Below are 27,750 nucleotides of genomic sequence, written 5' to 3'. Positions count from 1 at the left end.
GCCCCCTCCTACGAGGGCTTGGCTCACAATCTCACCTTTTTTACCGCCCCGGAGCACCGCTAATTAACCGCAAAACCGCAGACATTCCACTTTCCGAATCCAATCAGCGCAGTACACATTCCAATACCCACTTGACCCAACAGCCGCCCCGTGCCGTTTCTCTTCACTCTGGTGCGAACGTGCCTTTTGCCTGCAGTATTTCCTCCCACCTGCCGTCCCTCTTCACTCTGGTGCGAGTGTGCCTTCTGCCCATCCTCCCTCCTGCCGCCCCCCCAAGGCTGCCCCATGGTGCATAGCGCTCTCCCCTAGCAAACATGGTTCGTTTGAGGCCCTCATTTCTCCCTGCCTTCTCACATCAGGCTTCCTCCAGAGCGAACAGCTGCCCTGGTGCCCTGCCTCTCGGGATCTTTCTCGAACTGCCAATTCGTCCCCTCAAGCCGGGAGCCGTGGCCTTCTCCGCACCGGCCGTGTGCAGGCCCCTCGGCCGAGACAGCTTTGCTTCCCCGGACCTCAGGCAACGTGCGCCCATGCCGCATGTTGCCCTGCAGAGACCAGCTGCCGCTCTGGCGATGGCGGAGCAAAGGACTGACTCCGGCTGATCCGCCCGGCTGGGAGCGCAAACGCAGCCCTGCGTTCCCTGCTGTGTGCTGCAACTTGCAGCAAAAGGCAGGGCGCAGCTGCCGTCCGTGGGGGTCGGCGCAGCAGGAGGAAGGTGGAGAAGGGCAATGGCAAATGGAAGGGAGATGCGTAGGGCCCGCTCAAAGGGGTGGGGCAAGGAGGCAAAAGCCTACAGCACCCGGTATTCCCAGGCGGTCTCCCATCCAAGTACTAACCAGGCCTGACCCTGCTTAGCTTCCGAGATCAGACGAGATCGGGCGTGTTCAGGGTAGTATGGCCGTAGACGGCACAGAGGCCGCCTTCCGCCGCGTTTAAGCAAGCCGGAGCGCCACCTGCTCAGCATCTAGCCTGGGCTCCGGCCCATTCTCTTCGCCCGTTGCTCCCGGTCCATATTTGTCATTGTTGCTGCTGCGGCAGCTGCTCAGGCTTCGTCCAGAGCACACAGCTGGTCTGCTGCCCTGCCTTAGGATCTTTCTCCTACTGCCTATTCGTCCCCTCAAGCCGGGAGCTGTGGCCTTCTCCGCGCTGGCCCTGTGCAGGGCCCTCGGGCCAGACGGCCTTGCTTCCCAAACCTCAGGCAACATGCAGATATGTGCTGCAACTTGAAGCAAAAGGCAGGGCGCAGCTGCAGCGCCGTCCGTGAGGGTTGGCGCAGCAGGAGGAAGATGGATCGAAGGGGCGGGGCAAGGAGGCAAAAGGCCTGACCCTGCTTAGCTTCCGAGATCAGACGAGATCGGGCGTGTTCAGGGTAGTATGGCCGTAGACAGCATAGAGGCCGCCTGCCGCCGCGTTTAAGCAAGCCGGAGCGTCACCTGCTCAGCATCTAGCCCGGGCTCCGGCCCATTCTCTTCGCCCGTTGCTCCCGGTCCATATTTGTCATTGTTGCTGCTGCGGCAGCTGCTCACGCTTCCTCCAGAGCACACAGCTGGTCTCCTGCCCTGCCTTAGGATCTTTGTCCTACTGCCTATTCGTCCCCTCAAGCCGGGAGCCGTGGCCTTCTCCGCGCTGGCCCTGTGCAGGGCCCTCGGGCCAGACGGCCTTGCTTCCCAAACCTCAGGCAACGTGCTGCTGTGTGCTGCAACTTGAAGCAAAAGGCAGGGCACAGCTGCAGCACCGTCCGTGAGGGTTGGCGCAGCAGGAGGAAGATGGAGAAGGGCAATGGCGAATGCGAGGAAGATGCGTAGGGCACGCTCGAAGGGGCGGGGCAAGGAGGCAAAAGCCTACAGCACCCGGTATTCCCAGGCGGTCTCCCATCCAAGTACTGACCAGGCCTGACCCTGCTTAGCTTCCGAGATCAGACGAGATCGGGCGTGTTCAGGGTAGTATGGCCGTAGACGGCACAGAAGCCGCTTGCCGCCATGTTTAAGCAAGCCAGAGCGCTACCTGCTCAGCACCTAGCCCGGACTCGGGCCCATTCTCTGCACCCGTTGCTCATGGTCCATATATCTTGTTGTTGCTGCTGCGGCAGCTGCTCAGGCTTCCTCCAGAGCGCACAGCTGCCCTGGTGCCCTTCCTCTCGGGATCTTTCTCGAACTGCCAATTCGTCCCCTCAAGCCGGGAGCCGTGGCCTTCTCCGCGCCGGCCGTGTGCAGGCCCCTCGGCCGAGATAGCTTTGCTTCCCCGGACCTCAGGCAACGTGTGCCAGTGCGACATGTCCTGCAGAGACCAGCTGCCGCTCTGGCGATGGCGGAGCAAAGGACTGACTCCGGCTGATCCGCCCGGCTGGGAGCGCGAACGCAGCCCTGCGTTCCCTGCTGTGTGCTGCAACTTGCAGCAAAAGGCAGGGCACAGCTGCCGTCCGTGGGGGTTGGCGCAGCAGGAGGAAGGTGGAGAAGGGCAATGGCAAATGTAAGGGAGATGCGTAGGGCCCACTCGACGGGGTGGGGCAAGGAGGCAAAAGCCTACAGCACCCAGTATTCCCAGGCGGTCTCCCATCCAAGTAATAACCAGGCCTGACCCTGCTTAGCTTCCGAGATCAGACAAGATCGGGCGTGTTCAGGGTAGTATGTCCGTAGATGGCACCGAGGCCGCCTGCCGCCACGTTCAAGCAAGCCGGAGCGCCACCTGCTCAGCATGTAGCCTGGGCTCCGGCCCATTCTCTTCGCCCAGTTAAAGCGACTGAAGAATTGGGCCCAGCGTACTTGTTTAGGAGACAACTTTCTTGGAGCTGTAAGAGATTCCAAATTCTTGTGGTCTGTCCGCACTTCAAACGGCTGGGCTCCCCCCTCCAGGAGATTCCTCCAGGTCATAACAGCCAAAGAGAACAGGTGGTGGCCCCGGTAATCCTTAAAGCACCACCTCAAACAGAACCTGGCTCAGTGGCCCTAACCAGATCTCAAGCAAAACTCCAAAACCAAAAACCTACCAACGACCTACTCTAAAAGATAAATGCTGCTTTAGATTCTGATGAATGGTTCCAGAATAATAAAAATGCTTTAACCCATGAAGACCAAGCTTGGTGGATGGGAGACAAGCTTTATGTTCCACTTTCATTTCGTAAACAAATTCTAGAAAGGGGACATGATGATAAAATTTCCGGGCATTTTGGATTTATAAAAACCTTACACCTTCTACGCAGACAATTTTGGTGGCCAACCATGAGAAAAGACATTTCTGACTATGTTTCTACATGCCCTGTATGTGCAATGTCAAAGAAGAGAGGGGGGAAACCTCTCGGCCTTCTTCAATCTGTGGCATCTCCAAAAAAACCTTGGGAAGAAATTTCTATGGACTTTATTGTGGATTTACCTCTGAGTAATCACAACACAGTGATTTGGGTTGTAGTGGATCTGTTTTCTAAACAAGCACATTTTATTCCATGTTCATCAATTCCAAATGCTAAAAAATTAGCTAAACTGTTCATTACACATGTATACCGCCTTCATGGCGAACCCAAGCGGGTGATTTCAGATCGCGGCCCACAGTTCACCTCCAAATTTTGGAGGGAATTTCTTACATTACTTGGATCTACTCAAGCTTTGAGTTCCAGTTTTCATCCAGAGACTGACGGATCTACGGAGAAAATTAACTCTTTATTGGAACAATATTTAAGATGTTTCACAAATCATCAACAGGACGATTGGTCTGAGCTCCTTCCTTTCGCTGAAGTAGCTTATAACAACACAGTGCATCAAAGCACTGGATTTACACCATACAAAATAGCATCTGGCCAGGACTTTCCGCCTTTCCCAGAATTACCACTTAAAAACCTCCCTGAACTCTCAACAGACCAATGGATAAACAACATTACAACTCTGTGGCCACTAATTGTGAAATCTCTAGAAAAAGCAAAAAGCCAGCATAAAACATTCGCCGACAGAAAACGCACTGCAAACCCTCCTTGGAAGGTAGGCGACCTAGTCTGGCTTTCTACAAAAAATTTAAAATCTTCCAACCATCTAAAAAACTTGCTCCAAAATATGTGGGACCTTTCCCAATTGAGAAAGTTATAAACCCTGTGGCATTTAAATTATCATTGCCAAAACATTATAGAAATATTCATCCTGTTTTCCATGCAAATTTGCTGAAAGCATTCAAACCCTCTGAAACTTGGCATCCTGATCCATCTCCACCAACACCTATCATGATTGAAGGACAAAGTCACTTCGAAGTAAAAGACGTTTTGGACTCTAGAAAACATAAAGGCAAACTCCAGTACTTGATTCAATGGAAACATTTTCCCAAAACCCATCACGAATGGGTGGACAGTGTTAATGTTAAAGCCTCTAAACTACTTGCTCGTTTTCACTCAAAAGTACCCTGACAAGCCTAAGTAACCATGTTAATGTTCATTGTTATATTTCTATCTTCTTTTTCAGATTTTCTTCCGAATGTAGGAACATTCGTTCTGTTGGAGGGCGGCATGTCAGGATCTACGCAAACCAGATTCTTCAATTGTTTTAATGTGCTTTGATTACTAATCATACTTTTGCTTTTATTGCTAACCATAGATCAATAGTGAAGTGCTGGGAATGTTATTCTAACCGTTTGCTTGACCTGCCATAAAGGGGGGGAAAGAGGAGGCCAGGTGCCGTTATCTCTTTCTTGAGCCAGACATCCAAGGCCAGGAGGCGTGAGAACTGGAGCAAGGCACGAAGAGCTGCAAGCGGGAATAGAAACCTAGAAGGGGGGGAAGTTGGGCTTAAAAAGACAAGGCTTTGCTATGTTGAGTCAGACTCAACAAACTATGATGCTGTGTGCTTCTCCTAAATAAAGAAATCTCTGAAGGAACCTTTTGTCTCCAGAGGATTTACTGAATTTTGGGATTGAGTGTGCAGACTCTGACAGTTGCTCCCAGTCCATATTTGTCCTTGTTGCTGCTGCGGCAGCTGCTCAGGCTTCCTCCAGAGCACACAGCTGCTCTGCTGCCCTGCCTTAGGATCTTTCTCCTACTGCCTATTTGTCCCCTCAAGCCGGGAGCCGTGGCCTTCTCCGCGCTGGCCCTGTGCAGGGCCCTCGGGCCAGACGGCCTTGCTTCCCAAACCTCAGGCAACATGCAGATATGTGCTGCAACTTGAAGCAAAAGGCAGGGCGCAGCTGCAGCGCCGTCCGTGAGGGTTGGCGCAGCAGGAGGAAGATGGCTCGAAGGGGCGGGGCAAGGAGGCAAAAGGCCTGACCCTGCTTAGCTTCCGAGATCAGACGAGATCGGGCGTGTTCAGGGTAGTATGGCCGTAGACGGCAGAGAGGCCGCCTGCCGCTGTGTTTAAGCAAGCCGGAGCGCCACCTGCTCAGCATCTAGCCTGGGCTCCGGCCCATTCTCTTCGCCCGTTGCTCCCGGTCCATATTTGTCCTTGTTGCTGCTGCGGCAGCTGCTCAGGCTTCCTCCAGAGCACACAGCTGCTCTGCTGCCCTGCCTCGGGATCTTTCTCATACTGCCTATTTGACCCCTCAAGCCGGGAGCCGTGGCCTTCTCCGCGCTGGCCCTGTGCAGGGCCCTCCGGCCAGACGGTCTTGCTTCCCCGGACCTCAGGCAACATGCTGATATGTGCTGCAACTTGAAGCAAAAGGCAGGGCGCAGCTGTAGCGCCGTCCGTGAGGCTCGGCGCAGCAGGAGGAAGATGGAGAAGGGCAATGGCGAATGCGAGGGAGATGCGTAGGGCACGCTCGAAGGGGTGGGGCAAGGAGGCAAAAGCCTACAGCACCTGGTATTCCCAGGCGGTCTCCCATCCAAGTACTGACCAGGCCTGACCCTGCTTAGCTTCCGAGATCAGACGAGATCGGGCGTGTTCAGGGTAGTATGGCCGTAGACGGCACAGAGGCCGCCTGCCGCCGCGTTTAAGCAAGCCAGAGCGCCACCTGCTCAGCATCTAGCCTGGGCTCCGGCCCATTCTCTTCGCCCGTTGCTCCCGGTCCATATTTGTCCTTGTTGCTGCTGCGGCAGCTGCTCAGGCTTCCTCCAGAGCACACAGCTGCTCTGCTGCCCTGCCTCGGGATCTTTCTCATACTGCCTATTTGTCCCCTCAAGCCGGGAGCCGTGGCCTTCTCCGCGCTGGCCCTGTGCAGGGCCCTCCGGCCAGACGGTCTTGCTTCCCCAGACCTCAGGCAACATGCTGATATGTGCTGCAACTTGAAGCAAAAGGCAGGGCGCAGCTGTAGCGCCGTCCGTGAGGCTTGGCGCAGCAGGAGGAAGATGGAGAAGGGCAATGGCGAATGCGAGGGAGATGCGTAGGGCACGCTCGAAGGGAGCCGTGGCCTTCTCCGCGCCAGCTGTGTGCAGGCCCCTCGGCCGAGACAGCCGTGCTTCCCTGGACCTCAGGCAACGTCCGCCCATGCTGCACGTTGCCCTGCAGAGCCCAGCCACCACTTTGGCGACGGCGGAACAAAGGACTGACTCCGGCTGATCTGTCCAGCTAGGAGCGCGAAACGCAGCCCTGCGTTCCGTGCTGTGTGCTGCAACTTGGAGGAAAAGGCAGGGCGCAGCTGCAGCGCTATCCGTGGGGGTCGGCACAGCAGGAGGACGGTGGAGAAGGGGAATAGCGAATCTGAGGGAGATGCATAGGGGACACTCGAAGGGGCAGGGGAAAGACGCAAAAGCCTACAGCACCCGGTATTCCCAGGCGGTCTCCCATCCAAGTGCTAACCAGGCCTGACCCTGGTTAGCTTCCGAGATCAGACGAGATCAGGCATTTTCAGGGTAGTATGGCCGTAGATGGCAGAGAAGCCACCTTCTGCCGTGTTTAAGCAATCCAGAGCTGCGCCCGCTCTTGAGATCTTTATCCAACTCCCCCTTTGTCCCCTCAAGCCGGGACCTATCTGTCCTCCAATTGCTGTAGCTCTATCCATGAGGGTTGGTCGAGTAGGAGGAGGAGGAGAAGGAGGAAGAAGGGGGATACGAAGTAAACATTGAGAGCAGGGTGGAGCAGAAAAGATGAAGGGGCAACTTTTAAAGAATATAAAGAAGAGATAATAAACAGTAAAACAAAGGTGGATAGCTAGAAAATCTGAAATACATTACGCGGGCAAACCTCCACGAAAGAGCAGCTATTTTTTCTACATGAATGCCTAAGACAGCATACCCTACCCAGCAGCGTCAGATACAACCCACCCAATAAGGAGCACAGCTGGATTGAAGATAGCACATCAGAATGGATGCAAAATCGTAAGAGTAATGATCATGGATGCGCACTACAGACTGAAGTACCACCAGCAAACAATAGACAACCTCAAGGAACAACTAGAACTGACCGTGACCCCAGAGCATGCTAAGACACTGACTACCACCATCCAGAACACATGCAGAAGACAAGGAGAGAAATGAAAAACTAAACTTCAAACAAAACTACTCTAATTAAACCTGGGAAACAAAGAGGCACCCGAACCAGAATGGGTAATCAACATGTCTAGCCGGCCACTATCCACTGCATAACACAATATCCTGGAGAAGGGCCTCAACTACAAAATGGACAATGCCAATTCACTAGATTTCTGCACAGCCCTAGAAGCAGCATTCAAAATAACAGGACTCAACCCAGAAACCCAAGAAAACATAATGCAGACAATCATACCACAGATGAGAAGAACACGGTATCAACACCAACTCAAAGCAGAGGAGAGAGCAGCCCTCAATAGCCTAAGGAAGGACCAAACCATCATCATCCTCCCAGCAGACAAAGGATGCACCACTGTTGTTATGGATAAATCACAATACCTGCAAAAAGCCAACAAGCTATTAGAGGACAAAGAAACTTACATCCCTGGTAACACCAACCCAATACAGAAACTAGATAACCTAATCAAGAGAACCCTCAACGACCTAACTAAGAAAGGCCAGATCACAAAGGAAGAACAGTGGCAGATGAAAAGCAGTGGACCCATCTTCCCATGCTTCTATGGACGACCAAAAATACACAAGCCTGACATATCACTCCGATCAATTGTATCTTTACCAGGGACTCCAACATACAACATAGCGAAAGAACTGACAAAAAGCTTGGACACCTCACAGAGGATAGTGAATATTCTATCAACTCCTTACTACGGTGCCTCCGGAAAATCAAAGACGTACACATAGATGAAGATTAAATTATGGTCTCATTTGATGTTACAGCACTCTTTATGTCCATAAACCCAGAACTAGCGAAAGAATCCATATCAGCAGTACTACACAACACACCCGACTTAACCAAATACACCAAGATCGAAATACCCAGAATCATGGAGCTCATCAACCTCTGCCTCACCACCTATTTTCAGTGTGATGGACAAATATACCAACAAACCAGAGGCACACCCATGGGATCACCACTGTCAGGACTCATAGCAGAGATTGTAATGCAATGCCTAGAAGCTATAGCACTTCCCCACATACAACCTAAAGTATGGATCCGGTATGTAGATGACACATTTGTTATTATAAAAAAGAAACAACTAGAGAAGACACATGAAACCATTAACAGCATTTTCAAAGAAATAAAATTCACCAGAGAGGAAGAAAACAACAACATGTTCCCCTTCCTGGATATCCTCATCAGCAGAGGAAAGAACAGGAAATTAGAAACTCAAGTTCATTGGAAGACAACTACACCAAACAAGTACTCCATTACCAAAGTAACAACCCAACCTCCCGCAAGAGGAGCTGAATAAGAACATTATTCAAGCGAGCACAAATGCATTGCAGTAACCCAGAACAGCAGAAAAAAGAAAAAGACCACCTATACAACATCTTCCAACAAAATGGATATCCACGTAATTTTATCAAAAAGTGCCTGACCACTCAACCTACTACAACTCAACCTACACAAGCTATGAAAAGGATCACACTGCTGTACATCAGAAACGTCTCAGAAACCATCAACAGACTATTACAACCATATGGCATCTCTGTAGCACATAAACCAACAAAATCACTCCAATATACCCTAACTAAACCAAAAGACCCAGTAGCCCAAGAAGAAAAAGCAGGAGTCATCTACAACATACAGTGTAAGGACTGTAACAAACACTACGTAGGACAGACAGGCAGAAGACTAGCAGAGCGCATCCACAAGCACCAACTAGCAGTCAGAAGACATGATGAAAATTCCTTAATCTCACAACAGATGGACAGACTCAACCATAGTTTTAACTGGAAACTGTCAGCATTTTAGACCAAGCTAAATCCAAATATGCAAGAGAATTCTTGGAAGCCTGGTATTCAGACAAGGCAGCAGTTAACAGACACATAGAGATTAACAGCATCTACATACTATTCAGAAGAGACAAAAGACCAGAAGATCGCCTCACCAGCAATCAATCTCCAGCAATCATCACCAGCAAGCATCACCCAGATAAGCAAAGGTTACCACCAGGCACACAATCAAGCAGTAAACATATGCCAATCAAGGAACTACCAGAGGAGCAAAACAAAACCCCCACCAGCACTGGCAAGGGAGGCCACAGCACATAAATAGAGAGCAAACCCCATCCCATTTTAGCACTGAAGATGTTACCTAGCCGGGTAATGAAAGGTTTGCAAGAAAAGAACCAAGCTCAGAGAACCCCAAGGACTCCACATATCATTAAAAGCTTATACAACATGTCATGTCCACTTTATAGATGGAATAGCACTGCACCCAAAGGTTAAATTTTCTTTTTCTTCAAGTTCATGTTTTAACTTGATGTATCAGTCAGTCTATGATATCTCAGATTTGTTGGCACTCCACCTCTCTTTTACTATCTGTACCTTATTTTTCTTTCATGGGATTTGTATCATCATTTTCTAATATTTTAAAAAATAAATAGCAAGTTAAAAAAATTAATAAACGACATTGACCCAACTTCCTTGTTTTGTGTTTAGGTTGTACCTTCTGTCTTTTGGAAAGATCCTGGTAGGAAGGAAAGGAGATTTTTTTTACAGCAAGAGGTAGCATATTGTCTAATGTGGGTCCTCCCCATGGAAAAGTTGGTGCGTAATTCATTTCTGAGCTTTACTCCATTTGTCCCAGGATCCTGCCTTGCAAAAAAGTTCTACTTTGTTTTGCATGCATGAGGAAAGAAAACTTTTTGAAGGGATGCAGGATTGTTATCTTTTTTTGAGGGGGGGAGGGTGCTGTTATGTCAAAGGATAGCTGGGGAACATCAAATTCGTAGGGTATACTGTGAACCTTGTGAGGTAGTCAAGATAAGAAGCACACCCAAAAGTACCGGCTCTAAGTGTATTGTAAGTTTACATTAATAGTCTTGCAAGTCTGAAAGTACATGTTTCCCCCCTGACTTTTACAGTCCAAGAAACTAGGGAGGGTCCCTTCTGAGACATTTACCACGTCCCCCTTCCTTCTGAGGACTTAGCTGTTGCTTATCTGACTGTTTCCCTGGCTTTGGCTCTTCCCCGTGTCTTCCATGGTGATTCCCACATACCATTACAGATGGGTATCAATGACTCTGTCTTATCCCCACTGTGAAAACTAGATTTGTATAGATGTGTCCTGAAAAGGGGATTTGGATGAGGGTCACTGCAAGCAGATGTGCAAGTTGTGCACTGCAATAAGGTGCCATGACATGCGGGGAGGCGTCAGATTAAGCGTTAAATATTAATTCTCCCTGGAATTGCCAACTGCGTGTGTTCGCTTTTGTCATTTTCCACTTCTGAAACGAGCGCTGTTTATGAAGTCAGAGAAGCCATTCCTGTTGTGCAATCTCAAAGTATTAGTGCCAAACTTCCTGTCTAGTCTTAACCACAGACCCGTTTCTCAATGACAAAAATTAGCTAATGAAATTATTAAGGGGAGGGGCGGCAAAAAGCTTTTTGCACAAAGGCGCCTAATAGGTCGGCAGCGGTTCTGATTCATATACTGAGGAAGGGGTTGGGCTGGATGCCCTCAATGGCCCCTATTCAAAACTATACTTCCATAACTTGAACTGAGCCAATCAATCATCTGTGACGAAAGGAACAACAGCATCGTAAGATCGTGTACCCAGTAGAACAGTCAGTCTCCACAGCTCTTTACCTCTCTGGCTGGGAACCATGGGAAGTACAGTCCCTAGGCATCTGGAAGGCCCCATTTCAGGACAAAATCATTCCAACCACCCAGGGGGCCTTTGTCCTTGGGGGCCCGTTCCCTCCACTGCTTTTATCAGTCGCATTATTATTATTTTCATTTGTTTTTTAAGAAAAGAGCGCCCCCTCAGGAGCCCTCTTCTTTCCCGCTCTGAAAAACGGTCTCCAAGTGCCAGCGGAGGCGGGGCTGAGGAACGGGTCTGCTCCGAAGGGCGCATGCGCGGCTCTGCCCGGCATTGTGGGAGGAGCCCGCGGGGATTCCCTTTTTCTAGGCGGCTTTTACCCTGCGCGCGCCCTCCGCATTTGTTTCCTGGCTCGGAGCGGGGTGGTAAGTTTGCTGCGTGAGCCGAACTCGCCTTTTCTGCCAGCCGGGGGTGAACGGCGCTGCTTTTCTTTTTTTGTTTTATTTGGCTGCCAGTCTGCGCCCGATGATTGAGAGGCGAATGAAATGAAACTAGAGAAATGGTTTCGTTTTCTGCGTTGGGGATGGGCGAGTGATTCGGAGGAGCTGCTCTGTATAAAAAGTTGGGGGTGCCAATTGGTTTTCGTTTGTTTCTGATGATGATGGTGATAATAAAGCCAGCGGATGTATTTTAGGTGGCTCAAAAAAGCCTGAAATGGCTAAAACTGAATCGATGTAGGTCACCCGTTGTACGAATCCTGGCTTGTTGAATAAATCACAGTTCGCTCGGTTTGCACGACACAGCATTTCGGCGTAGTGCGATATCGGTTTCCAGGCACAGTTTTCCGTGTACTTTTGCACGAGGCAGAAATACTGGAATATTGAAATTGACCGGCCGCCAGTTCACATCGAAGAGAGGGAGAGAAAAATGTGGCTCACTGGGGAATAGCTAGAACACGGTGCCCGCTGACTGTAACGGACTTTGAAATAGCTTATAGATGTGCTTTTGTAGTGCCTACGGGGAAGTGCAAGAAGTCTAGACCCTGAAAGAATGAAAGGATCTGCCCGTCTAGGTAATGGTGGGATAAACCGAACCCGGGAAAATCAAATCAAACATCAGGCGAGAGGGCTTCCCGCCAGATGAGGTTTTATAAGGAGACCCCTCGGGTCCAGTTGGCGTTGGGGTTTCGTCTCGGAAAGAAGCAACGGGGAAAAGCATTCGCCCGGCTGGCAGCAACTAAATTCACTAGATCTGGTGAATTCGGAGGGCAAGTTGAGATCTGTGAAGATAGGAGCAGGGTGAATGTGTGAACTTGCTCTGGCGATTGCATGTAGGCGAGAGAGCAGCTCCGCCCTGGAATGAGAGGGCCGAGCCTCAACCACTCCCGAAAACCATCGTGCGTTCTTTCTTTCCAAGTTTCTTCCAGGTCTCCGAGCTTGTCAGAACCCTCTCAATCCATGACTTGCACTGCTAGTTCGCTTGCTTCGTTTCTGCCATTACGGTAGAGGGGGAGGAAGGGAGAGAAGGTTGGGATGTTAACCGTTAGGCGCAGATGGGCCATTATCTGCCTCTCAGGAATGCCCAAGGTGGTGCCAACGTGGGAACCGGAGAGAATCATGCACAAGAGAGATTCTTGACAGAAGGGGGGGGTGGAATGGGAGTGAAGTAAAACTTAAGTTTTGGCGCGCGCGGGCCTCAGTTCCAGCTATGCTTCTAGAGCTGTTCACTACATCCCAATAAATGAACTTTCCTTTGAACCTGCATTGGTTTCAATGAGAGTTGCTTTCATTGGGAACTGAGTACCGCGGTTCTTACAGACCTGCTTATACACAATCAGGATTTAGAATTCTTAAACCAGTGGTGCTCTTTCCGGAAAAGAGATGGAGACGTTCTGGCAAGGAGATTCCGGAAGGAAAGGGATGCCTCTTCCCTGTTGAACCAGGAGTAGAGTGAATTTCTTTGGAGTAATAGGGCTGGTAGCAGCTGCGGTAGTCAGCTGTGCACCCGAGATCCCAAATGCCCTGCCCTGTGAGTTCGCCATCACCGGTTTCCATGAATGTTAGAGAGTGCTCTAACAGATTGCTAAACATAGAAAAAGAAACTGTGGTTTGGTTATTTTGGTTTACTGCCAGGAAGGTGTTGGCCTGGTTGGTGGAACACGCTGAGCTGTTTTGTGATTGTTTTAGTTTTGATGAAGGACGGTTCCATCCAAAGATCTAGGCTGAGATGTGGTTTGCCTGTGACTTCACGGTGTCATGTGAATTCAGATTTTGGGGTCATTCAGGTTTGAGTATTATGTAGACATCTCATACGTTGGGCAAAGGGTACAAATTGTGATCTTGTACCAGCCAGCAAGGCAGGGTAGTGGCGACAAGGCTCCTTGGCCAACATCTCAAGTACAACCAAAGGTTTGTAATGTGGATGTTAGGTTGCCTATCCTTCTAGAAATCAGCGGTCAGGTCTCCCCGAACATCAGCTCCCTACTGTGTCCTGTAAATTAAGCATACAACAACCACTGTGGAATATCCCTTTGCCTGTATCCTTCAGGGTGTGGTGTTTCCCTTCCTTGAAACTATCTGAAAAAACTCATTTAAGTTAATGCAAATATCTGTTTAGATCAATGTTTCTCAACCTTGGCAACTCTAAGATGTGCAGACTTCAACTCCCAGAATTCCCCAGCCGCCATGCAGGGAGTTGAAGCCCACACATCTTAGAGTTGCCAAGGTTGAGAAACATTAGTTTAAATTTTATCCTGTTCTGGAATCTAGAATATAATTTTCCCAAGCATCGTCATTGTGGGTTTCAGGGTCTGTACTCCCCAAAGGCTAGGAGTAAGTTAGAGATAATGAACTCTCAAACCACCTCCCTCAAAACAAGGAAAAACATAATTTGATTCTTACTAATTGCAGGATCTCTGGCCTCATTCAATCTCCAAGGTGTTGTTATGTCCAATTTCTGTTACCCCCTATTTATAGATTTTTTTGGTAATTCCTGATCCAACAAACTGACATGCTAACTGAGCTTTAATGGTGGGAAGTGCTATCTCCTCTTCACATCACCTTCTCAACCAGTCCTGTTTAAGTCCTGTATGGTGAACACTTCATCCAGGTCAGCTCCATCCAGTTCATCTCAAGAACAGTGCATGTCAGGAACAGTTCACATTAGGAACAGTTGGGTAACTCGTTATGATGGTACCTCTCGTTCCATTATCTTATAAATTTATGATATTCACTGCATTCCTTACACCCACCACTGCTCCAGCCTTATCAGTGTTGAGAACTCATTCGTACAAGGTATGTAGCTTACATTCCAACATTCCAACAACGTGAGTTTCCTAGTAAAGGTCATGAATAGGATAAACATGGCTATTCTATGGTTATGTGATTATATACTAAAAGTTAAATTCGTTACACTTTTCTCTTCCATTTTTCAGGTAATTATGTTCCTTCCAGCTACCCTGTTACAGAATTTTCCCTTTGATTCAATCTCGCCCCTCATTCTTGCTTACTTGGCTAGAAGAGACTTCCAGGGCTAGCCATTGTGCTTGCTTTTTGGCATAAAGCAATACAGGAACAGAACCCAACTGTGTGTAAACATGATGTATTGTAAAACAGTAGTTTGTTCTTAGTAATAGAAGGCCCACTGCAGGAGGAGCAGTGTGCAGCGTGTTCTGCCCAGACATGCCTTCTCAGCCTTGTGTTCAGTCTCCCAATCTGTATCCTGTTTTCATTTTTATTTTTGTTCCTTCTCACCCAGCAGCTGTTCTGAAGCTGGATCTGGTTAGCATTGACAAAGAACAAACAGTAAATTGAGATCTCAACATCATCCGGGATATTCTTGTATCATACTTTGGAAGAAGCCCCAGGTGAAGGTAGGGAACTTACTTTTAAGTAGGCAAGCCTATGGTTGTATTTTGTGAATCAAAAAGGGAGAGCCTTTGCAATGGGGGAAAAAAGGGGTCAGAATCCTCGCAATCAATCACTTGCTAGTTGGCTTGCTTGTTTCTGCCATTACAGTGAAGGGGAGGAAGGGAGGGAAGGTTGGAAGGTTAACTAGGTGCAGATGGGCCATTATCTGCCTCTCAGGAATGCCCAAGGTCGTGCCAAGGTGGGAACCTGAGAACATTAAACCTTTTTCTGCCTTCCAAAAACTGGTTTTTGTTTATTCTGTTTATCAAGTATATATTCTGTTTATCAAGTGCAGAGTGTTAGAACACTTTACAGGTGTTTTGTAGGTTGAATGAAAACATGGCTTGTTTGTTTTTCAGTTTTTTCATTAATAGCTTTGGAGGGGGAAGGGGAAAACCTTGTATAATTTTTAACACTTCTTTGCTTGCATGAGAATACTAATGAATTGGGTGGGATTTTATTGCTGGGGTTAATTTCTCATTTGTACAATTGGAAGGGACTACAAGGGTCATCTGAACCAATTGTAGAATCATCTAGTCTTTGGATGGAAGACTGCACAGAATTGTAGCCTAGACAAGACTAGTAAAAAACAATCTTAGCAGATGGCAGTGGGCCTCCAGACATGCTTTGTTATCATGAAAATTACATGGATGGGTCTGTGAAATCACCATGAATCAAGCTTGACCCAAAGGAGACTTTAAACCAGTGTTTTTCAACTTTGGCCACTTTAAGATGTGTGGACTTCAACTCCCAGAATTCCCCAGCCAGCAGGCCCACATATCTTAAAGTGGTCAAGCTTGAAAATTGCTGCTTTAAACAGATAAAAAGGTTTATCCGTAAATCTCAGATACTGACTCCCATAGGGGACTTGGCCCATCTTTCTCCCGCGCATACTGTGCACCTCACACGAGGAGATTTTGCTCCTTTTCTGAGGGAACTTTTCTGAGATTGCTTTCTCCCTGTTGATGGAAAAGATGAAAGGGCATTTTCATATTTTGTTCTGCATGTAGGGGGGTCATTTGTTATGCTAATATAGGAGTAGAGCTTTAACTGCTAGTATTTTTGGCAGCAGCCATGCCAGCTGGGGAATTCTGGGAAATGAAGCCTTTGTATTTACAGTGAGGACCGGATTAAGCCGCCTCCCCCCCCTTTTTTTTGGTGCCCTCAAGTGATAATGCGCTTTATTTGGTTTGAGGGAATCCAACTGTTGTGGCTTATAAACCATGAGTTATATTTTACCTGCATTTGCACATACCTAGCTTGGTCAGTTTTAATCTTGATTAGTGTTATTGTGGCTTGATATATTGTGCAAAGTCAGTTTATATTTTGAAGTTGTGAGTGAGCCCAGCAGATGAGTTATTTCAGTAACTAGGTTAAGAGTGTTGCATGAATATACCCACTAAGTGCTTCAGAGCCACAGGCAGTTGCTTTGCTTGTTTAAATCTTGTTACACACAATTTGTGCTATGGTTAGATTCAGAGTGGTTGAACTCCATATGTGCTGCCTTTGTAATGAGCTACTTGTTTCACGGTCGTCCCAGATCACACTAAGCTTCAGGGTCCCTTGCTTCCTTTTGGCTACGTGTGTGACGTGAACCCACTCAGAGCAGTTTGGAAACATGGTTTATGGCGTAGTACAATGGGCGTACTTAGTTAACAGTGGCTTACTCAACAAACCGCATTTTGATGTGCAACCCTAGTCCCTGGGAAATAGCTAAGTTGGAAATATATACATGTTATAATGAGATCTAAAATAAAGAGCTCCCTGCAGGCTCTTACAAAAGCTGGTCTGTTCTCATTATCGGGAGTCAGTCCTCAGCCCCTTAACGCCTCCTTGGGATTTTAAACCATAAGAGAGTAAAGAGAATGCTGAGATGAAATGGCTTTGTTAAGGCAGCTTTTGTCAACCAAGTATTTTCATGGCAGATAAGACCCCACAACCCTTCGCTGCAGAGCCAGCGTGATTAAAATGGCCTCATTGGCTAAAGTAGATGGGAGCTGTGGTCCAGCAATTGAAAGGATAAAGGCATAAAGCAAGCAATACTCTGGAAGCAGGCTAGACACAAACAGCGTTCAGGAAAGTGCTCATTTTTGTGAACTCAGCCTGTTCTTTTATTTGCAGTCACATAGAATAGGAGGATCTCTTTGCAGGCTCCATTGCTTCCAGAGGAAAATGACTCTTTGTGCATGTGCAAGGGGGTGTGTCCACCTGTTCCCAATTTGGTTATGTGTGCAATCAGCAGCACATATACAATCTCATTTAAAATACTGTAGGCTTACCTTGCTGTTGACTGAAAAGGCTTCTAGAGTGGTTGAGATACATGTCCCGTTATGTTTACTTACAGATTGATAATATAAAAGGTACAGATCAAAAGAAAGGGGGAAGAGGAGGGAAGAGGAAAAATGCAAACTGGGGCACAAATATTTTTAGCACTGAATTGCAGATGGTGTTGTGCTAGCTAAAATGCATGGGATCATTTGCATTCTTGCATTCTTGTTTAGGCATTAAAGTAGTTGCTATAGTTAGCTGTACGTGGCACATGGTCTGGGTTACATCTCTTGTACTTTCCAAGAGCTACCTGTTTACCTGTGGATGATTTTTGTCTTTTCAGCCATAGATGAATAAAAGGCAGCCAGATACAAACAACTTGCAGAGCAGAAGTATTAGAAAATGATTTCCTAGGTATTTCTCCTTCTGCCCTAACTCTTTCCTTCTCTCTCTCTTCCCCCTCCCGATATTTGCGGAACAGGAATTTGAAAAATGGGGAGGCCCAGGAAAACGTCAGACAACGTTGCATCTCCACGACCTGCTGCTACAGCACCGAAAGCAGGTCCGGGAGCTCCTCAGTCATCTGCCTCCTCCAGGGCAATCCCTGCAGCCAGTGCAGACCCAACGGGTTGTGCTGCTAAGAGTGGAAGTGGCAGAGGATCATGCCCAGAGAAGGTAGCCTGTGCCACAAAGCCCAGAGGAGCAAGGCAGACTGGCCAGTCGAGGTCTGCAGTGGCCTACGATGGCGAACAAGCAGATGCAAGGAACAGCGGCGGTAGGCCAGCAGCCAAGAGTTCCACCGCATCGGTGGGAGTGAAGTCTTCTACGTCTGCTGGCCCTTCACGGGCTGCGAGCAAAACCCCAGGCAAAGCGAGGGGCCTGCCTGCGTCCCTTCCCCCTGAAAAGGTGGCTGAGGTCGAGAGGGAAACACGGGGTCAGCGGACAAACCCCGAATGGCACAAGTGGCGGGAGAACCGCATCACGGCCTCCATCGCTCCCAAGATCTCCAACAGCAAGTTTGCAAACGGCCGGACCTCGGAAGTGCCTCAGTCGTACCTGAAGGCTGTGGTGGAACCGGGCTCTGCGGTACAGACCCCTGCCATGTCTTGGGGTGTCCGCAATGAGAAGAAGGCAGTGCAAGCCTATGAAATGCTCAAGTCTAGCACAGCAAGCAAGGCGGTGAAGGTGAAGGATTGTGGCCTCTTCGTGGACAAAGAAAAGTCGTGGCTGGCTGCCAGCCCCGATGGCATTGTCCGAGAAGCGGACACTGGCAAGGAGCTTGGTGTCTTGGAGGTCAAGTGTCCCTATAAACACAGAAATAAGACAGTGACCGAAGCGTGCAAAGACAAAACTTTCTGCCTGGAAAAGGAGGGTAGTTCCTACTCACTGAAGAAAAACCATCCGTACTACACCCAAGTTCAGTGCCAGATGGAAGTCACTGGCCTAAAGAAAGCCGATTTTGTTGTTCACACCAACAAAGAAACAGCAGTCGCCCCGGTGGATTTTGATCCTGTTTTTTGGGAGAAGACAGAACGCAAGCTGGAGAAATTCTACACAGATGCTGTGGTCCCTTATCTGGATGAGAAGAGCAGATCTGCAGCCTGGGCCAATGAAGAATGAAGCTGGGGAGTTTCTAACGTTCTTTCTTCAGAGATGGGCCTTCAACAGGTTACCTGTCCTTCTTTACGGTTTCTTCTCCAAGAGGACAGAAGGAGCTGTTGCCTTTGCATCTGAACACGGCTTTGTAAATAGAGTAGCCTAGTAGTAAGACATGTGGACTTCAACTCCCAGAGTTCCCCAGCTAGCCATTCTGGCTGGGGAATTCTGGGAGTTGAAGTCCATGTTTTAAAGTTGCCAAGGTTGAGAAACACTGGCCTAGAGCATAGCCATCCTCTCTTTGTGTGCCTGTCTGCTAGCACAGGGCTCTAGCTGCGTTCATCCTGGAAGCACGTGAAGCACCCTCATCTTGCTATCAGACCAGACCAATGTCTAGAGCAGCCCCACTTTTTTTCCTGCTGCAGGTCATGAAGATCATTGCTTATCCTTTTTTCTGACCAGGCAGCAGGAATTGCATTTGTAGTAGATAAGGAGGAAGAAAACCTGCCTTGCTGTTCCCCTAATTCCAGATCTGTTTACATGTAACTTCCATGTAGATGCTGTGTGAAATTGAAATGGTTTTTCCTTGAGATGTACTAACTTCCAGAAGCAGTAAGAGGACCTGGAACATGAATATGCTAAAAACCAGGTACTTTAATGTTTCGATTCACGGCAGAGCTAAATTCTTCTCATCTAATGCCTTGACAGTATTTCCTGGGGCCAGCATTGTCCAAGAAATATCCTATGTGATAGCAAAAGCCACAAGTTGCATGGAATAAGGTGGTCACCTGGTTAATTAAGAGTTGTAGCTTTTGAGCATGGATCAAAACCAAATTAAGCTCTTTCATTTCCTCTTTGAGTTGTAAATAGTGTAGAACAGCATGTTCTACGTTTTGTATCTGGAATGTTATCCAATGGGGGAAAAATTATATATCATTTAGGCAGGAGGATCAACATGCAGCATAGGCAAAAGAGCATCTTTGCTTAGGAAGTTAAAAAAAAAATCTCTGTAATTAAAAAAAGCAAATATTCGGGAATTGCAACCGAGTTTTGAAAAGAAGGCTTGTTTGCTCTATTACCAGAGAAGAATGTTGCACAGTAAAACACAATTGCTTCTGTTTGCCCCCTGGCTTTAGTTATGAAAATAAAAATAATTCATGCTGGATATTGTCCTGTGGTCTGTGGTCTTTAGTACAAACAAATAGAGCAAAAAAATATGTTATAATGCCCTATGGCAGTATTCTAATGCCTTTTCGTTAAGGCAGGGAATTGAGAATTTATCCTGTGCCTTTCTGCTCAGGAGTCCATGGGATGGCTAGAAATGAGGCTTAAATCCAGGAAACCATGCAGAAGAAAAAGCAAAAGGAGTTGATTTGGAATAGGAACAATGATGTTGCCATCTCCATTCCAACCCTAAAGCTGAACTGTTGAGCCAAAGATTCCAAAACCTACCTTTAAAGATTAACTATTATTATTATTGGGATTAGAAATGTTAATATGCCATGAGATTAAAAAAACCAAACTACCATGACTGCACCGCTGATCTTGTAGGAAAATCAGCCTAAGAGGCAGATGTAGCACCCTAATTTCCAAGTTTACTTTCAATTACACAATTTACTTTCAGTTACACAACTATGCAGAGCATACAATTAAGCAAGCCTTGGTTCCGGTGCAATCTTGTCTTGTGGGGTAGCAAGGAAGAGGAAACCAGAACAAACTCTGATAATAGTAGTGGATGAGAAAGAAGATGTTTCCAACCCAGGGATACTGGACAAGCCCAAAAATCAGGGTAAGAGTGCCTTGTCTGGAAATGTGGTCTGCTAATAGAACGGTGGTTTGATTTGCACGGAAATGAAGCAATAACAGCTGCTTAAAAGTGTTTTAATCTATATGTATCACTCAGACACCCAGTATACAGCATGTATTGTGCTACCTTACATTTTTAAAGAGACTAACTGTAAAAATGTAAACACTCAAGGGGCGGGTGGGCAGAGGTGCTCTGAATCATAGGTTAGGTCTGGATTTTTGTTCTTTAGTAGGGTGACTAAGTAGCCTATCCCGAAGAAGACAAAGCCCACATTAAGCAACTGCATATTCCGTGGGCCATCAGAACAGAGCTTTAGATCTACGTGTGGCTGAAGGTGCAATGTGTGGATGAGATGAAATAAAGAAGGCACACGGGTCAAATTGGAAGAGGCTTTGTGGACTGGGTAGAGTGATGGTCTCTCCGAAACAAGCATTTGCTTGCTGGCACGTTTTCCCAGGAACAACCAGTAGTTTGCATAGTACACAGATCTTGTCTGTCTGTCAGCAATCCCCAGCTTGCTCTTCCAAGAGCAGCCTGGAGACAAGCAGGACCCAATCTGCTTCTGCCAGGTGGCTTGCCATCCAACTACCTTGCTCAAGAATGGCTCCCCGCTTTTAGATCCGAAGAGGGCTCCGCAAAGGTTGCCCGTTGCCTTTCCCAGTTTGCTTCCTTCCTGCAAACCCCACGTTCCCTTCAAATAAGACAGTAGTGCAACTGGAAGTCTAGGCTGGGTAAGTGAGTGGAGTAAAGGTACAGCTAGATATTTCCTAAGCCTCTGCATACCAAATATGTACAGTAAGGGAACATTACCACCCCTTTCCTGGTCCACTAGTGACTAGCCTGGCTATAGCATGGCATTGTACTCGAACGCTGAAAGACTGGGGAGCAGGACCCACAGCTCTGAAGTTTGACGCCAGCTGTCCTGGGGACAGCACAAAGATCCCTCCCTAAGCTCTGTGTGCACAAAGAGGGGACTGTCCCTTGAGGTGGCTTCTGGGAAAGAGGTTGAGGGGCTCTGCAACCCACTGTTCTAAGGGGCAAAGAACCACAAAACCGGGGTGCATCATCTTACCCATTTTAAGTCCGAGCAGCTAGCGTACCACAGAAAAACTCTGTTTGGGCCTACTCCCCTTAGGCTGCTGAGAAAAGGCACCTCTGCGCAAGGGCAGAGAGGCTACTGGCTGACTTAGTGCATTGCCTGCTGCAATTCCACCCTCCCCAAACCTCCCCCCAAACAGTCACTTGTGTCTGCCAGGCATCTGTGCATTTGCTGCTCTAGCATAACCCTGAGATCTCAACAGCACCCTCGACAGACCGTTCCAGGAAAGAACCTCAGCGGTCCTCTTCCCCATTTCAACATTTGGAATAAGACACGCATTTCAATGTTTTGGAAATGTCCAGGGATGCCTCACTTCTCTCCCGAGGGCAGTTCCTGCATTCTGATTGTCTTGGCAGCGGAAATCCGATCGAAGCTACACTCAGTCGCAGAAGCGCTTGCGGGGGACGGTCCGGGCTCTGTTTGACCGGCGGATCTCTTGCTTTGCATCGCGGCAGCGTTGGCAGATGAAGATATCAGGCACATTGGACTTGCGAATCTTTGCACAGGAGAGGTGTATCCAAGTAGCGCACTCGCTGCATTCGATCATCGGCCGCCCAGCAAAGGGCTTTAAGCAGAAACAAGTTATTAAATCCCAAGCATCATCTTCTGCACAGGAGAAAAAGAAAGTGTTATAAGCAAAGGGCTGCACCTTCGCTTGTTTTTCTCAGCCAGCACACCCCAATCTAACACTTGATTATTAAAGAGATTTTTTTCTTTTAGGCTCCTTAGAGATAGCTCTAAAATTAGCCGTTTTAACTTCCCTTCACTTTCAACCCATTTACCTTATGCAAAAAGCTTTAAATGCAATGCCTCTATGGCAATGTTTCCCAACCTCAGCAACTTTCAGGTGTGTGGACTTCAACTCCCATCCTGGAGTTGAAGTCCACACACCTGAAAGTTGCTGAGGTTGGGAAACATTACTCTATGGGCTTATTAAAGAACCCAACCAAAATGCATTTGCTCCCCTACTGGTAGCTGGTGATACTACCATAAGCCAAGATTAACTCACCATCTGTTTTGGTGTCTGAGGCTGCAATAAATTCCTTAGGCAGATCTGCAAGGGGGAGAGAAAAACGTCAGATAAAGAGGGTGCCCACATTGTGTTGGAATCTGGATATTGGATATATTGCTCACTGCCTGGGTCTGCACGGCACCCATCATCCCCAACAGAGTAGGCCCTAGAAAACTGAGTGAAGCAGCCACTATGCCTTTAATTGACTGGTTAAGGAGGCTGTGTGAATCCAGCCATTCTAAATCAATAGAGACTCCTGAAAATTCTTGCAGCTTATTGGATCCTGGTGTTAGACTGTAAATGCCATGTTGCCTAACCTCTACATGCACAAAGTCCACTGATGATAGGGAAATACAATGTCATTTGGCACTCCTTGCACGCACAGAGAGGACACAAGGCAAGTCATTTCCAACAATTCTCTAGGGCAGTGCTGGCTGGGGAATTCTGGGAGTTGAAGTCCACGCATCTTAAAGATGCTGAGGTAGAAAAACACCACTCTAGGGAGCTGCTGTGTTAAAGACCTGTGGACTAGATGGATTAAGGTTTGACGGAGTGGTTAAGGTTAACTCTCGTTGGATTTCTTCTAAAAGCACCATTACTTGCATACTTACTGCTAAGTTGGGGGCCTCCTCCCTCAAGTTCTCCCATGCTTTGCTCCATGATATTCCAAGAGGCAGATCTGGTTCTTTCCTCCTTGTACGTGCCTTGTTCCCCCGGCTTCTCTTCAGTGTGAAGCCCAGGGATCCAGTCTTTCTCCATTTGCTCCAGGAGAGGTCTGGATGGGAGCTCTTGGAGACAGGATTTCAGCTCCTTCGCTTCCTCACAAGTCTCAAGCATTCTCTGTGTATGGTCCTTCAGGGACATCAAGCCCTTGTCCACTGCCTGGTTCACGCTGAGCTTCTTTGCTGACTGCTTCCTCTTTTTAGTCTGCTGGTGCCGACTGGTGCAAAAGCTGCTGGTAACGTTAGGGCAGTTCAGCAGCTCTCCTGTCCCCTTATACGCTGTGTTCCTGCTCCCCCCATCATCTGAAAGTACTTGGAAGTCACAGGACTGGGATGATCCCCAACCGTCACTGTCTTGCGTGCTTCCAGTGCTGTTCTGAGGGCTCCTGTTGCCTCGGTACGTCCATGGCTCATTCTGGGGGTGGAAAGAGAGAAAGCCATGCAATCTGCTTTACTGCAGAAGGGAGAGGTTGGGAACCCCCAGCACCCAGGGTATGAAAGTGGAGAAAGAGCAAAGCACTTGGCTCCGTGACCTGCAACTTTTCTTACCTCCTTCGGATACGGAATGTAGCCTGCATAGGCTAGCACAAAGGTGCAGAACTGATTGAAGTCTTCTACAGTTCTCTGTCTTTTCTGAGGTGGCTGCAAAGATACGTGGGTTTACAGTCTGGATCTCAATACCCTTTTACAATACAGTCCTTTAATATTCAGATATGAACAAACTAGTGGAACGTAAATAGTAAGTTTCTATGACACTGCCCCAATAAGTGGGGTGTTGTGAGAACACAACCAGTGCAGGCTAGTTAACAAAACCCAGGCAATCTTTGATATCTGTCCCATTCAGTTCCGTAAATACACTGCCCACCCTACTCATACCAAGAACTACCATCTTGCCAATATGTCCTTGGTCAGCACTGTGAGTAAAACACCTTTAAGGCAGATCGCTTATTGTCCAAATATAAGCACCTCCCTTGCTCAGAGACAGGCCACTGATTGTCCCAGCTCAGCATTACTGACAGTCAACATGCAACACTGGGTCAGGGAAAGACGGGTGCATCTCACACAACAGGCTAAGCCTAGTTAGCACTAAACTTGGTTTGTGTGGGAGATTTTGGTGTGGCAGCACACCAACACAGGAAGAGCCCTAATGGATCAGGCCCAACTGATCTAGGTTGGCTTTCCAGATCACCCAGTGGACATCCAAATGCCTTTAGAAAGCTCACCAGCCTGGACAGGAAGGCAACAGTCCCCTCCATTTTGGTTCCCCAGGAGCCAATATGTCAAGCCTTCTGGCACAAACGCAGGATGGTGTCCACAGCCCTCAATCTAGATAGCCATATCCCCTTTGGTTCCTTTTCAAACCTTCCAAATTGGCTGGCTGATAATTCCATTATTTAATTTCACATCATGTGAAAAATGCCTCCTTTTCTCAGTCCTGAACCTCCTTGTGTTTAGTTTGGCAATGACCTCAAGTTCCAACGCTGAGAGAAAGAAAAGGCATCTTTTTTTGCCCGATGCTCATGCTATGTGTGATTTTATACACTTCTACCTCTATCATGTCGTCCTTTATTAACCTTCATTCCAAGCTAACGTGCCCCCACTGTTGTAGCCTTTCCTTGTAAGGGAGCTGCTCCAGCCCCTTAATTCTTTTGAGTGCCCTTGCTCATCCTGTAATGATGTTCTTAAGATGTGGGCTGACCAGAACTGTACACTGAACTCCAAGTATTGTCACGCCATAAATGTTTTTTAAATCCAACCTGTATTCTTCAGTATAGTTTTACAAACCCAGAAAATAGGTTCATTTAAAAACCAGGTTAAGGATGATGGGGGTATACAGCCACAAGGCATTTTACAGGCAAAACATGCTTTCTGCCTCTGTCATACTGTGACTTCCCCCAGGAGCCTAGCTTATCTTAACACAACTTGGGGGAAAATTGGTTTTTAACAGTTGGAACATCAAGCTTCCCCACATATTCTAAAGAGGGAGAAAAAGATAGGTCACCAAGTCTCAATTTCTTATCGCGAGAGAGAGCAGTTGGCCCTGTGGTTTTCTTGGTTCCAAAACCAAAGAGAAAGAGAGGGGATTCCAGCAGTAAATTTCAGAGCCGCCAGAGACGGATCTCCAGGGAAAGGAACTCTCCTGCTATTTGGTGGGGAAGATGATAATAACAATGATAATGGGGGTGGAAGCGTGGAGACATTTCCCTGCAGGCCCCTTGTCAAAGCAAACAAGTTGCCTTGCCCTGCAGACAAAGCAAAGCGGGAGATCAGATTCCAGCCAAAACAAGGGAGGCGGAAGAACTCTTAATATCCCCCCTCCCCATTTTGAAGCACACCAGGACAGCTTGCAAAAGGCTGGATTGCCCCACACCTAAGCTGGTCCTTACAGAGCGGAAGGGAGAGAACCCTGAAGAAATGACAACCAGAATCAATGGATCCAGCCCCCAAAGTTGAGAAGGAGGCAGGGCAAGTACCCTCTATTAGAGTAAAGGGGGTCGTCCCTTCCCACCCTCGTGTCCACGTTGCCATTATGAGTACTTGGATGCTGTTCCTCACGGAGGTTACGTTTAGGGAAGAGAAGGTTGTCTGAATGGATCTAGGCCAGGAGCGGGTTCCCTGAAAAGCAGGCTTTCCTGCCAAATCTCAAAACAGGAAGGGATGGGTATTAATGGGAATAAGATTACCACAACAAACACACACCAACTACATCCATCTTTTCAGGAAGGGAGAGGAGACAAGCCAGAAGGCTGGCCCTGAGACTAAAAGGGCGGATCCACCCAGAACCTGGAAATTTCCTTTTTTCGAGAGGAGAATTCGCCTCTCTGCACATCAGGACCTGAGCAGAGGCGAAGGGAGAGAAAACCTCCCCCCCAAAAAAGGGGGGAGAGGGCGGCAACATACTCAGGGAGAGGGCAAATCGCCGAAATGCCACCCGGCCGTGCCGCGTAAAAAATGAAGAATAAAACCGGGCAAGCTGAGCGCGGGCAGCGGGCGCGCAACACCCTCGTCTCCCCCCCCACAAAGGGGCCAAACGCACTTTCTGCCCCCCTCCCCACCCCGCGATGCTGGGCCGACTTCCGCCTGCGCCCCGAGCCAAGGGCACCGGGAGGGTCGGGCTCCAAAACGCGCCCCCACCCGGGCAGCGCTTAAGATGGCGCCTGCGCCGCCGCTGTCCTGGGAAGAGGCCGGGGGCGCACGGGGGAACTTCGCCGCCGCCGCCCCCCGCCCGGCACCGGCGGGAAGGAGGCGAGGGCCGCCCCGCAGGGCTCCCCGCTCCAGGGCTCCCGTGCCAGAAAGCGCGGGACCGCGCCGCCAAACTCCTCCCCGCGCTCCGGGGCCGGGGCGGAGCCGCCGTCGCGCCAAAGACAGCCGGGAGCGCCGCCCCCGCCCCCCCGGAGGAGCACGCTCTCCGCCCCCGCTCCAAAGCAGGGGGCCTCTCCACGGGCCCCCGCCCCGCCGGCCGCTGTGGGCAAGGTGGGCGCAGCGGAGCGGCTCCCTCCGGCGCGCCGCCCGGCTCCCTTTCTCCCTGCGGCGCCGCTCTCCTCCCCGCGGGCTGCGCGCTGCTGCCGCCGGGCAGCCGCAGGAGACCCGGACGCGCGCTCGGACTCACCTCGTCGAAGGCGGGGAAGCCCGGACTGGGCACGGGGCTCGCACCTGAAGGGGGGAAAGCGAAGGGGCGGTCAGGTCAGGTCGCGCCGCGGAGCAGCCGCCCCGCCCGCCCCACCCAGCGCGCCCGGGCACCGTCGCCCCCTGCCCCGGAGGCCGGGCGCCCCCCCCCCGCCGACCCTCGGCTCACCCACCTGCGTCCTCCTCGGGGCTGCTCATCCCCGCCGCGACTCGAGCCGACCCGCTCGCCCGCCGACCCTCCGCTCGGCCGCGGCTCCCCAAATCCAGGCGCGAGCAAGGAACGGGGCGCGGGGCGGAGCGAGGCCAGCGGACCTCCAGGCGGCGGAGCAGCGGGACCGCCGACGCCGCGCGGTGAGCGGCTGCGGGGCTGGGCGAGGGCCGGCGGCGGGGCGCGCTTCCTTCTTCTCCGGCGGCGACGCAACGAGGGCTGGCGGGACTCGCCGCTCGCCTTCCCAGCCCCCTGCTGTAACCGGCGCCGGCTGTTGAGCGCCAACCCCGCCTCCCCGGCCCAGCTCCGCCCAGCCAGGACTGGCGCGGGAGGCAGTACCACCTGCGGAGGAAGGGGAAGGGGCGGTGGCGCGCGCGGGGAAGCCGGCGCGGGGAGAGCTTCGGCGGGGGCCTCCTCCCGCCCCCCCCGCGCTCGCTCCCTTGGATTCGCCCGCCAGCTGAAGCGCTGCGGGGGGTCTGGCCGTCTTGTCCCCTCCCCGGACATCTGC

The 27,750-nt window shown here is 49.4% G+C and overlaps 2 protein-coding genes, 3 non-coding genes and 2 pseudogenes across 7 annotated transcripts; 1 reads left to right on the top strand and 6 right to left on the bottom strand.

The window, feature by feature from the left end:
* Positions 1–784: 784 nt before the first annotated feature.
* LOC148213515 (5S ribosomal RNA) lies at positions 785–903 on the bottom strand. Its single transcript, XR_015794509.1, has one exon. It is a non-coding gene; the product is annotated as a 5S ribosomal RNA (ribosomal RNA).
* Positions 904–1,835: 932 nt separating this feature from the next.
* Positions 1,836–1,954, bottom strand: LOC112543275 (5S ribosomal RNA). The gene has a single exon (XR_003086619.2). It is a non-coding gene; the product is annotated as a 5S ribosomal RNA (ribosomal RNA).
* Positions 1,955–2,516: 562 nt separating this feature from the next.
* LOC112543277 (5S ribosomal RNA) lies at positions 2,517–2,635 on the bottom strand (annotated as a pseudogene).
* A 3,112-nt stretch (positions 2,636–5,747) lies between these two features.
* On the bottom strand, positions 5,748–5,866 carry LOC112543253 (5S ribosomal RNA). The gene has a single exon (XR_003086607.2). It is a non-coding gene; the product is annotated as a 5S ribosomal RNA (ribosomal RNA).
* A 783-nt stretch (positions 5,867–6,649) lies between these two features.
* Positions 6,650–6,768, bottom strand: LOC112543276 (5S ribosomal RNA; annotated as a pseudogene).
* Positions 6,769–11,333: 4,565 nt separating this feature from the next.
* On the top strand, positions 11,334–19,930 carry LOC103053869 (uncharacterized). Of its 3 annotated transcripts, none has more exons than XM_025173091.2 (3): positions 11,334–11,420; positions 14,752–14,866; positions 17,653–19,930. In XM_025173091.2, exon 3 carries the CDS (start codon positions 17,664–17,666, stop codon positions 18,789–18,791), a length of 1,128 nt encoding a protein of 375 aa, XP_025028859.1. In that variant the 5' UTR covers positions 11,334–11,420; positions 14,752–14,866; positions 17,653–17,663; the 3' UTR covers positions 18,792–19,930. The 3 variants fall into 3 exon arrangements, with proteins under 3 accessions (XP_025028859.1, XP_025028861.1, XP_025028860.1); XM_025173092.2 differs by having other exon boundaries at positions 11,339–11,420; positions 14,755–14,866; XM_025173093.2 differs by lacking the exon at positions 14,752–14,866 and having other exon boundaries at positions 11,338–11,420.
* A 330-nt stretch (positions 19,931–20,260) lies between these two features.
* On the bottom strand, positions 20,261–27,537 carry LOC103054447 (PHD finger protein 13-like). The gene is made up of 6 exons (XM_088132055.1): positions 27,208–27,537; positions 27,018–27,061; positions 23,957–24,049; positions 23,297–23,822; positions 22,683–22,727; positions 20,261–22,279 (listed from the first exon to the last, which is right to left on the bottom strand). The coding sequence occupies exons 1-6, from the start codon at positions 27,230–27,232 to the stop codon at positions 22,053–22,055; spliced, it is 960 nt and encodes a 319-aa protein (XP_087988181.1). The 5' UTR covers positions 27,233–27,537; the 3' UTR covers positions 20,261–22,052.
* Positions 27,538–27,750: the final 213 nt, after the last annotated feature.

This window comes from Python bivittatus, unplaced genomic scaffold (genome assembly GCF_059951505.1).
Source record: "Python bivittatus isolate LINGU-HERP-01145 unplaced genomic scaffold, Pbiv_v1 ctg000980_np1212, whole genome shotgun sequence".
In the NCBI taxonomy this organism is placed as follows: Eukaryota; Metazoa; Chordata; class Lepidosauria; order Squamata; family Pythonidae; genus Python; species Python bivittatus.
Note: the sequence above shows the minus strand (reverse complement) of the source record. Positions and strands in the feature narration are given on the sequence as shown.

What these genes read in the sequence shown, in the direction of transcription:
- LOC103053869 (XM_025173091.2), top strand. Translation starts at nt 17,664, where the DNA reads ATGGGGAGGCCCAGGAAAACGTCAGACAACGTTGCATCTCCACGACCT.
- LOC103054447 (XM_088132055.1), bottom strand. Translation starts at nt 27,232, where the DNA reads ATGAGCAGCCCCGAGGAGGACGCAG. An exon ending in ACATTCCGTATCCGAAGGAG is followed by an intron (nt 23,823 to 23,956) that starts GTAAGAAAAGTT and finishes TTCCACCCCCAG; the next exon opens with AATGAGCCATGGACGTACCG. An exon ending in CTCAGACACCAAAACAGATG is followed by an intron (nt 22,280 to 22,682) that starts GTGAGTTAATCT and finishes TCTCCTGTGCAG; the next exon opens with AAGATGATGCTTGGGATTTA.